Here is an 11739-nt window from a genome sequence, read left to right on the forward strand (position 1 = left end):
GTATAATTGTGGAAAGTGAAACAACTGTCAGAGCAGATATGTCAGAAATGCTACTTGCGTATTCGGTAGCCAGTCATCCACGTAACAGATTATTACGTATCAACATGTCATGTACTGAAATGTCAGTTCCCTGTCCTGTCACCATCCCCAAGTGTCGGCGTTGGTATTTTGTAATGCATTGTTCTGCCTTCACTGAAACGCCCCATTCGGTTCCTTGTTGTGTGTGCGTGTGTGTGTGTGTGTGTGTGTGTGTGTGTGTGTGTGTGTGTGTGTTTTGAATTCCAAACATGTTTCTTTCCCAGTTAGTCCTGTTGTACGGATCCACTGCACTGTCAATTAGTGAGGTGAGCTTTTTTTTTTGCTTTTTTTTTTTTTTTTTTTGTCACATACCACTTTCTGCGAATATGCATAAAATCAAATTGAATACACAAACAACGACCCCTCCACACACACGAACACACACACATACATGCATACATACATACATAACACAAACATACATGCACACATGAAGAAAAGATGCATACAAACATTACACATACGCTACACACATACATGCACAACACACACACACACACACACACACACACACACACACGCACACACACACCGACACACACACACACACACACACACACACACACACACACACATCAAGGAAATGTTTTTTGCAAGATTCAGTCACGCACGCAAGCCAACATATATACCCATTTTTGTCCGCCGAGGAAAAACCCCATGATTCAGTTCGTGTGAAACAACAGTCCTCTTCTTCAACTCTCCAAATCTAAAGTGCACTCCAGTTTGAAACACACAGATGCGGATGCTGTTTTTTCTTTTTTTTGTGAAGGGAACCTTGTGTAGAGGTCCTCAGAACCTTTGGGTGTCCCCATGACAAACTGAAATGTTCAACATCAATCAGCCGTTTAAACAGGCCACAACAACTTGACAAGGAGAAATGCGAAAGAAGACCAGGAGAGGAATTCCCGATCGTCTATTTTTGGAGACACGTAACTGGTTGAGGAAGGCGTACGGACTGAGAGAGTGGTGGGGAAGGCATAATGGTGGAGGAAGGGGCAGGAAATGGGGGAGGAGCCAAAGCAACTTTTATATTTTCCGTCCTTTCAACGACCCTCTCCCCCACGCCTCCCCTTCTCCCTTCGCTCCACGAGTTCACAAGCTAACCTGATCGCTGATATTATTAGGACGCAAAGTCATTTGCTGTTGGACGACTTACGAGTTCTGTGTGCTAGATGTTCACTGGAAGCACTGACAAAAAATGGCTCCCACCGTGATTGTGCATTCTGTCGTCTGTGTCTGTGTGTTGGTGTGTACCAGAGTGATTCTTGTCTTCAGCCAGCATGTCATCACCGTCAGTTCCAATTCATCGGTATGTAGTGTTAGTGTTAGTGTTAGGGTTAGTGTGTGTGTGTGTGTGTGTGTGTGTGTGTGTATCTGTATCTGTGTGTCTGTGTCTGTGTATCTGTATGTTTGGGGCTCTGTCTCTCTCTCTCTCTGTAGTGTGTGTGTGTGTGTGTGTGTGTGTGTCTGTGTCTGTGTCTGTGTCTGTGTGTGTGTGTGTGTCTGTGTATCTTTATGTTGTTTGGGGCTCTCTCTCTCTCTCTCTCTCTCTCTCTCTCTCTGTAGTGTGTGTGTGTGTGTGTGTGTGTGTTGTAACTGAATGCATGGTGTTCTGTCTCTCTCTCTCTCCCTCTCTGAATGCACACACACACACACACACACACAGACACATTTGTTTGCGTGCATGCGTACGTGTGTGTGTGTGTGTGTGTGTGTGTGTGCTTCGCGCGCGCACATGTGCTGCATATATGTGTGCTGACATTTTCCTGTCTGGAAAAGGAATGGAATCACAGGGAATAAGCAGCACAACTATGCAGGCAAAATGGATTGAACATCACTCACCAACTCTTCGTGTTGAACATTTTACTCATGAAACATAGCAAAAAAAACGCTACAAAAAAACGTGGACAAAATCATATCCGCTGTATCTGTTGCGAAATACACCGCTTGGAGTTATGAGCTCGAAAGAAGCTCCAAGAACGCAATGAGGAACGCACGGCAGTATGAATAATTCTGGAATGTATATTCCTACCTAAATTTAGCATCTAGTCAGCTAAGAACCTGTCTGCCAAGCTCATAATCCCGAAAATGCCGACCACATTCCAAACTGGATCTAGCAGAAAGAAGATCACGGGAACTGGACAGGGTATGATACAGGTATAATGTAGAATAGATATCATCAGTGGTTATCTTGTGTGTTTCGCCCCTTCATCCCCCAGTATTGAACAGTTTCGGTTTGTTTCTTGTTGTTGTTGTTGTTGTTGTTGTTGTTTTGCGCGAAGTTGAAGCATACTGTTACCGAGCGCGTCACCGTTGCCTAGCGACCTGCATTCCATTTGTGCAGCTGCTCAGTAATATTCCAACCATTCATGCAATGTGCGAAACTGCGCCGAATTGGTTCTTGCACTGAGAACGGGAGAGACAGCAGATTTATCCAGGTAGGCCATAATTATTCCCTTCTGAAGGGGTAGAAAACTAAACAAAACACCGCCCCCTCACAGCTACACACTGTGGGTATATATGTCTACCAGAAGATTATTGCCGTTTAGGCAGAGAAAAACAACAAAACACATTGTCAAATCAAAATCGGAGAAAGGGAGAGGGAAGGGGTGGGGGACAGTGGCAGATAAATATGATAATATGATAAAAGGTTCGTGGGAAAGGTGAGGGAAGATAACAAGTAAAACATTATGTTCACACACACACACACACACACACACACACACACACACACACACACACACACAGGGAGAGAGAGAGAGAGAGAGAGAGAGAGAGAATGAGGTTTAGGTACAGACTCAGATATTTTATTCAATCTGAGGCCTTGACCCCGTGTGAAGAGGGGCGGAAGACTTAAAACAAAATCGACAAACAAGAGGGAGACACACAGAGAGGCAGAGAGACAAACAGAAACAGACACAGACACAGACAGCGATACAGAAAGAATAAAGTAAGGCACAGAGCAACAGACACATGAGAGAGACTGGGGCAGTCAAGATCAACCAGTCAACATGAAGATACTGGAGAAGAAAATCTGGAACTGAAATGTCGAAGTAAACCAGTTTAAACTGGCGACGCTTTTTCAACTTCCAGTTGTTGTTTGTTTGTTTTTTAAGTTAAGTATTATGATAATAATAACAGCAACAACAAGAAAAATGCGTGCGTGTGTGTGTGTGTGGATGGGATGCGAGTAGTAATGTGTAATGGGGAGGTGGTTATTCGTGAAGTGGTGTGTGTGTGTGTGTGTGTGTTGTGTGAGTTGGTAGGTGTGGCGTGTTTATCAGACGAGTCACGAGGAGAGTGCCTTAAAACTCGCACAGCCGTTACAGCTTCTAACCTAAATCAGCGACCTTGGGGCTTCAAACTTGAAGGGAATTACGCAATCACAACGCTCAGGCTACATGACTTGAGGAAAATTAGCTCCACGCCCACCCTCCACTCATAGTGGCCTTCATAACATTGTGATGTAATAATGACTGATAATTATGGTTTTGTGGCGTGACATGTATCTCGAAACAAAACATAAGGCGTTTGAAGGGAAAAAATATGTGCGGAGATTTGGAAAGAACGCATTACTTGGTGTCACGTGTGTATGGGGGTGGCCTACTCGGCGAGGACACTTTTGCAGTCATGCATAAACGCGTGGTGTTTAGTTTCGTTGCGAAGGGGGTGGAGGTTATTGCATACTTGTTATCTTAGTCGCAGTTTCAGACACTTCAGGCCAGTCATGTCATGTCCTAAACAGTTAAAGTTTGCCTTACCTGAAAGTTTTCCTTTTTTACTGAAAGAATGATGCTGCCTGCAGAGTAAGTTAGGAAAGGATGTACGAGTTATTCATTTATTGTTATTTCAATTTATGTCTTAAAATGTCATATTTTCTTAATGAATAGTTTCCTTTTCTAAGTTGATTGAAATGTGCATTGTAATCAATGAAGAGGGCTTTTTTTCTTCTTTTTTTCAATTTTTTAATACCTTTGTATTAACAACATGCATGACAATTAGAGAAAAGTTTAGTGGGTTTTGTTGTTGTTATTGTTTGTTCGTTTTGTTTTTTGTGTTTTTTCCCCCTCTTTGTTATTTGTTGACGGACACCTCGAGGCAGACAGTAATGTATTTTGATTCACTTTTCAATTGAATTAAATTGGAGTGATGCCACTGAAACAGTGTATATGAGTGGAGCAGCAAATACACACTGACTGACTGAAACCATTTATTGTCAGATTAACTGTTTGTTGTACTGACATTTTCGCAACCATTTGAATAAAATATTAACTGAGCAACACAAGGAAATTCTGATTTGAGGAAGGTACGATTTTAAAAAAAACAAAAAAACACAAAAAAAACCCACACACAAACAAACAAACATATTTAACAAATCAAGATACCAAATTTCATTAATATCATTATCTCCAAAAAATATTCTAACGCACCCACATACTCACATACGTTTCTCCCCCACCCTCTCTCTACATACATCCATGCATGCACACAAATGCCCATTATAATTCCCCTACCTCATTCCCCTGCCCACTCACTCATACACACTCACACACACACACACACACACACACACACATTCACACTGTCTCTCACTCTTTCTCATCAAATTAAGGTTTCGTAATGTAATCAAGACGACATATTACAAATACACACACACACACACACACACATTCAGAGATAGAGAGAGAGAAAGAGAAAGAAAAAGAAAAAATAATATGATCAGCTTTCACTGACTCTGAAATGAAGACAGTCAATGCGTCTCTTCAATGCCTGACTAGCCCCTTGGATTTACACGTAGGTCACGGATCTATCCCTTTGGTTTTTTTTCTCTCACCATTTACCAGATGTGGTGTAGCGACGGTGTATATAGATCAGTCCGCATCTGTACCACATCTGCTGTGGAAAAAAAGAAAGAAGCAGATGCATGACCTTCACATAAACTGAACACGCTGGTCAGGCCTTGGCAGACCCCGAACCTACCGTTCATGTTTAATGATAAACATTATCAAGTGGCATTTTTTGGTCAGCTTTTAATACAGAACAGTGCATGCAGTATCCTATGCACATCGGACAAAATTATACATCCAGTACATTGTCAGTCTAACCTTCCGTTGTGATATCTGTCGCTGTCTCTCTGTCTCTGTCTTTGTCTGTCTCTCTTTCTCTCTCCCCCCCCCCCCTCTCTCTCTCTCTCTCTCATGCACACATACAAATGCGCGCGCACCCGCACACTCATACATCCACGCACAGACATTTGCCCAATGCAGAGAGAGACAGACCGAGAACATTGGCGACACTGTGACTCACAGGAAATTGCATACAAGTCGATTCATTGTTAAACATCAAGGAAGTCTCCACTTTAAAAAAAAAAAAAAATTCAGGATTTTCCAACAATGTACAGGCGGAAATGTCGACTGCACACACACACACACACACACACACACATGCACGCGTGCACGCGTGCACGCACACACACACACACACACACACACACACTGTGATGTGGCATGATAGTAAGAAACGTAACCATGACATCATCAGGGTATGACCCATAAAAAACGTAACTGTGACATCATCAATGGATGATGTGGCATATTGGAGGAACACTATTTTCTACATTTTTGATGAGGAACAGCCAGAAACGTTGGAAAGCTACATGAGCAGGTGCCCTGTCGAAGAAATCAGAGACAGTGTAATTATGTAATAATCATCATCGTTATTGTCGTCGTCGTCGCCATGATAATGGGTATTTCTAATATGCTCCACTTCCTCTGCACACACGGGGGCTCAGGGCTATGATACTCAGTCAAATTAATCCAACAATCAGAAAGAATTTTCTTGGAGGAAAAAAAAAGTCCTATGGGAGATGAAGGGTGCGGCCAAATACAGAAATAAATTGACAATGAATTCCCAAGCGCAAAAAAAAAAAAGAAAAAAAAAGGACAGAAGCCAGATAATGAATTTGGTCATTAGGAGCATGGATCTGCAAGTGGGAAGGTAAATTACGGTTAGAGAGGGGTTGGGTGAAGGAGGAAGGCGATGACGACGACGACTTCGAAGACGAAGAAGTTGGCTATTATTATTATTATTATTATTATTATTATTATCATTATTGAAGAAGACGAAGTTGGCTATTGTTATTATAATCATTATTGTCATCATTGTTCTTGATTTTTGTTGTTGTTGTTATCATCATCATTATCATTATTGTTATTTTAATTAGTCTTATTTTTTATTATTGATAGGTAGCAGTAGTAGTGGTGATGGTGGTAATAGTCTTGTGCGTGCACCTCTCCTCTCTCTGCCACCCCTCCCACTCCTTGGAAACGCTTTAACACTCCCTCCTGAAACAGACAACCGCTTGCAAGCGGATACTATCATACAGCCAGTGCGGATACTATCATACAGCCAGTGCGGATACTATCATACAGCCAGTGCGGATACGACAACGCCGATTTCATTAGCATATTTCTAACGGTCTGACTGCGTTCTGAGATAGCATCGAAGCGTGTATACTGGCATTTATTAGGCACCAACTGGAGAGTGATAGTATCAACGCCGACCCTCAGATTTCCTGCTGAGATTTCCGGTGAGGGAACTCCCAGGACTTGTGTGCATGTTCTTAATGGAAGGGGATGTTCATGTGGCGAGTTTAATTTCCTTGCTCATTAGAAACAGAGGGCTGAATCCGGTTTATCCGTGTCTAACTTACCTTGTCCTGCTTGAGTGTGTGTGTGTGTGTGTGTGTGTGTGTGTGTGTCCGTGCGTGGACGCGCTTGATTATACATTTGTGTGTGAGACAGACCGAGAGAGAGATGGAAATATAAACACACAGAGAGAGGGCGGGTGGAGGTTGAAAGAGAGAGAGTGTGTGTGCGTGTGTGTGTGCATGTGTGTGTGTGTGTGTGTGTTTTCGCGCACGCGTGTTTGTTACGCACACACGCGGTTGTGTGTAGCGGACGGAGGGGGAGACGGATAGATAGGAAGTCTATTTAATCATGTGTCAGCATGTCCACTCCCCCATTCCAACACACACCCACACACTCCTCTAAGAAAAGGCATTTCCTGAAACCTTTCACTCTTTCCTCGATAGCACTGCCTTGTAGATCATGCACCCAGTAAGGATACATCGTGTTTGGTGTCGACGCTTTTATTAACATCATTTTCTCTTTTTCAGATTTCCAGGTACGACTACTCTGTCTGTTGCAGCCTTTCATAGGAAAAGAAATTTTTTTTTTTTTAAAGCAATGTTTGACCTTAATAGCATACCATAACTCTTCCGACTCGCAGAACTTTGCCCACCACCCTTTGGACCCTTAGTGAGACAGAAAGAACACGCTTTTGGCAAGACGTGCGGCGCCTCTCGAATCCACACTCGAACTTTGGCCCGACGTCCTACCCTTTACCATGCTTAGTCACGATGGATGATCTAAAAATAATCTTAGATCAGTGGTCACGATGTAAACTGTGATACTTATTTCAGTGTTGCGATGTGAACTGTGATACTTATTTCAGTGTCACGATGTGAACTGTGATACTTATTTCAATGGTGCATCAATTCTTTCGGATGAGACAATAAACCGAGGTTCACTTAGCGCACATATAAGGATACTTTCAAAAGTAGTGCATACAATATTTGATTATTGATAATTTTTTTTGGTCCTAATCCCGCTTCCCCCGTCCCGCCTCTCACACACACCCGTCCAATATTATGTTTTTTCTTTCTCCAATCACTGACACTCACCCTCTCCATTTTAGATTTTGTACTCTCTCTTTTCCACATTCTGTTCTCTCTCTCTCTCTTTCTGTCTGTCTGTCTGTCTGTTTCTCTTCCTTTCTTAGTCCCCTCCTCCTTGCCCCCCCCCCTACCCCCGCCCCTCCCCTCCACCTCAACCGCCCCCCTTTTCATTCGAATATACAGAGATGTCGATTTCTAATTAATAATAACAATTATCATTATGATAGAAATGATAATAATCCAAATGATGATAATAATATCATTTATTTTCAGTCTAATATCATCATCTTAAATGAACAGACTATAAATAAATAACGAACTTTCAGAAACGTAATGTCCTATTTCAACATCCAAAATAATTGCACCTATTGGTTACATTTCCATGGTTTGTGGGGCGAAAAACGGAAAAAGCAAGATGGTGGCACGTTAATTTAGTGGCTGAATCTGCATCAAAACTGGTAAAATGACGTACGCCACTAAACTAACATGCCACCATCTTGCTTGGGGTACAATACTAATGGTAATATCGTTTCATACATACACAAAAATTGCCAGTAAGACGGGTGCAATCATTTAGGATGCTAAAATGGGACTTTGCCCAGAAATAATAACGCCTGTAAATGACTTTTTTTTCTAAATCTTTTTTTTTTTTTTTATCTTTTCACTCAGGTTGCTCCCGAGAGAACGAGCGCCGGAGATGAGTGTCAGCCCGGGTTCTACCTGAAACAGGAAGCTGGCTTCACTTCCTGCCAACCATGTGCGGTCTGTCCTTCCGGCTACGAAACAGCGACGCCGTGCAGCGCAACCAACGACACCCGGTGTCGCACATGCCCACAGGGCAGGTTCTCCCCAGGGCAGGGGCTGGACTGTCAACGATGCACCAAATGCCGGCCAGGGACCCAATTACAGAGAAAATGCTCCCGAACCGTGGACACCGTCTGCACGCCTTGTAAGCCCGGCACTTTTTCGTGGGGGAGGAGCGAGGAATGCACACCGTGTAGAAAGTGCCCTGAGGGGAAGTTCGTGAAGAAGGCATGCACCGCCAGGCGAAACACGCGGTGCAGAGGCTGCCGACGGGACACATTCTCCCCGGAAGGGAAGATCTGCCAGGCGTGCACGTCCTGCGCTCCGGGCACTGGCCAGACCAGACCCTGCACGAAAGCCGCCGACGCGGAGTGCCAGAGCTGCCCGCTTGGTTTCTTCTCCCCTGGCGGGAAATCCCCTTGCCGGGAATGCTCACGATGTCAGCCGGACCAAACGCTCTTGGCGAACTGCACATCCGCGACAGACGCCGTCTGCATCCCGTGCCTTCGCGGCTTCTTCTTCAACACGGAGACTTCCCGCTGTCAGAAGTGCAGCTCCTGCCGTCCGGGATACATCCAGACAGGGGAATGCAACGAAAACAGCGACACCTTGTGCTCCAAGTGCCCCCAAAACACCTACTCCAGCCAAGATCGGCGCACGTGCTTACCGTGCTCCACGTGCCGCGCAGGGTGGGTCGTGACCTCCGCGTGCTCCGGGGATAAGGACACGTCGTGTCGCCGCTGCTACCGCGGCACCTTCGCCAACGAGGACGCCACCCGCTGCCTCTCTTGCACGTACTGCCCGGCGGGAACAGAGACGGAGCGGGAGTGCACGTCCAAGCGGGACAGGGTGTGCAGGAAGTGCCAGGACGGCTACTACTCGCCGGGCCACGGGTTCGCCTGCCGGATGTGCTCGCTGTGCGCGCCGGGGCGGTACGTGGCCCGCAAGTGCACGCGCCAGCGGGACACGGTGTGCGCGACCTGCCCCAGGGGCTCCTTCACTACCACCTACTCCTCCCGCCCCCGATGCGTCACGTGCCGCACGTGCGGCGCGCCCCAGGCCCTGCTCAAGGTGTGCACCGAGGAGCGGGACGCGCAGTGCGGCTTGTGCCCTTCTGGTGAGTGAGGGTTTTAGAGAGGTATTGGTGGTGGTGGTGGTGGTGGTGTGTGTGTGTGCGCGCGCGCGTGCGTGTGTGTGTGTGTGTGAGAAGGTTTGAGGGGTGGGGAGAGAGGGGTGTGTGTGTGTGAGGGTGGGGGAGAGAGTTGTGTGTGTGTGTGTGTTTGAGGGGTGGGGGAGAGGGTTGTGTGTGTGTGTGTGTGTGTTTGAGGGGTGGGGGAGAGAGTTGTGTGTGTGAGGGGTGGGGGAGAGGGGTGTGTGTGTGTGTGAGGGGTGGGGGAGAGGGGTGTGTGTGTGTGTGTGTGTGAGGGGTGGGGTAGGGGGTTGGCAGGGTTGTGTGTAAGTGTGTGCTTGTGTGTGTGCGTTTGTTTGTGTGTGTGCGTGAGAGAGGGAGAGAGAGAGTGTGTGTGTGTAAGGGGGGGGGGACGGGGGTAGATTGGGGTGCAATGCCAGACTATTTTTATAACCTTTTTTTTTTCTCCAGCTCGTATTTGTATTTTCAGTCAATAATGAGAAGAAAATCACAGCAGTTGGCTAATAATCTTGTCGAAGGGAAAGTGTTTTCTCTCTGTAACACCCTCCTTCGTCAATATTGTGTGTGTGTGTGGGGGGGGGGGGGGAGTTGGGTTTGTTGAGTTGGGGTTTTTTCCGCATCGTACGTGACTCTTAGTGTCTTGATGACGCCATTCAGTGATGACGTATTGTTTCCATTTCGTTCTTATTTGGTCTCCAGGCCATTACCGTGACGCGGACACAGGGCGCTGCTCCAAATGCTCCTTCTGCTACCCGGATCAGCCCGGAGTGGGGGTGAGGGAGGAGGGGTGCTGGAGGGAGGACATGGATTGGCAGTGCCGTCCCCTGGTACACGGCCACAACATCACGCTCAAACTCCTAGGTATCAGTATCTGTACCTGTGTCGCCAGGAACCAGTTCTGGCATGATAGTACCGACGGGAAGACTTAAAGCAGAGCACCTCCCCCCCCAAAAAAAAAATATATATATATATATATATATATGTATATTATGTGTATATATATACACATATGTGTGTGCGTGTATAATAAAAAGGTAATGTGATTCCAACGGAAGCACACACACACACACGCATACACACGCACACACACACACACACACACACACACGCACACGCACGCACGTGCACACACATTCCGATGTGTTTCATATTTCGCGGTGCAGTTGTCTTAATGAAATACAATAGAAGCAGATGTGGGTTTCAAATCACCCATAAATGCTCATGTTTGTCAATTCGTTTTCCAAAACTAAGGGGAGTTTGGTGTGTGTGTGTGTGTGTGTGTGTGTGTGTGTGTTCATTCGTTCGTTTGTTCGTTCGTTCTTTCATTTGTTCAACGTCAATCCACAACTGTTATTTTACAAGAAAATCCATTCCATTCCATAAAACTGCACGCAGGAAAAAATACAAAAAAATGGGTGGCGCTGTAGTGTAGTGACGCGCTCTCCCCGGGGAGAGCAGCCCGAATTTCACACGAAGAAATCTATTGTGATAAAAAGAAATACAAATACACCTATGCCTCACATCATCACTACTTGACCAATTCCTCTTTCCGCAATGTGTGTGTGTGTGTGTGTATGTGCGCGCGCGCGCATGTGTATGTGTATGTGTGTGTCTGTGGCTTCATGTCTCCGAACGCTGACTGGGCCATCACACGAGTGGCCGGTCAAAACCAAAGCTATGCAGGTGTCAGAAAAATAACAACAACAGGTGTTAGAGGACCGCTGTGATGATTATGGGTGGGGGAAATAAACGAGAAGTAGACAGACAGGAATACGTTTGGTTCATTCCTGCAGCATCTGGTGGCCTTTCAAAGACCGACCAGCTCGTTGGGTATATATGTTGATTCATTGATTGGATACTTATATAGCGCCTGTCCTCTGTCAGAGACCTAGCTCTCAGCGCTTTACAAACACGGGGTCATTTGCACAACAGGCTGCCTACCTGGGTAGAGCCGATGCCACTGGTGGGT

At 45.7% G+C, this 11739-nt stretch overlaps 1 protein-coding gene across 1 annotated transcript in view; it reads left to right on the forward strand.

Annotated features, from left to right (window-relative positions):
* The first annotated feature begins 1134 nt into the window (after positions 1-1134).
* The window catches only part of LOC143298871 (uncharacterized), a 14771-nt gene continuing 4166 nt past the window's right edge, over positions 1135-11739 (forward strand). Inside the window, exons 1-3 of the mRNA XM_076611873.1 lie at positions 1135-1387; positions 8486-9737; positions 10470-10631. Coding sequence (XP_076467988.1) covers positions 1277-1387; positions 8486-9737; positions 10470-10631 — 1525 coding nt within the window. The 5' untranslated portion in view covers positions 1135-1276. The remainder of the gene's footprint in view (positions 1388-8485; positions 9738-10469; positions 10632-11739) is intronic.

This window comes from Babylonia areolata, chromosome 24 (genome assembly GCF_041734735.1).
Source record: "Babylonia areolata isolate BAREFJ2019XMU chromosome 24, ASM4173473v1, whole genome shotgun sequence".
Lineage (NCBI taxonomy): Eukaryota > Metazoa > Mollusca > Gastropoda > Neogastropoda > Buccinidae > Babylonia > Babylonia areolata.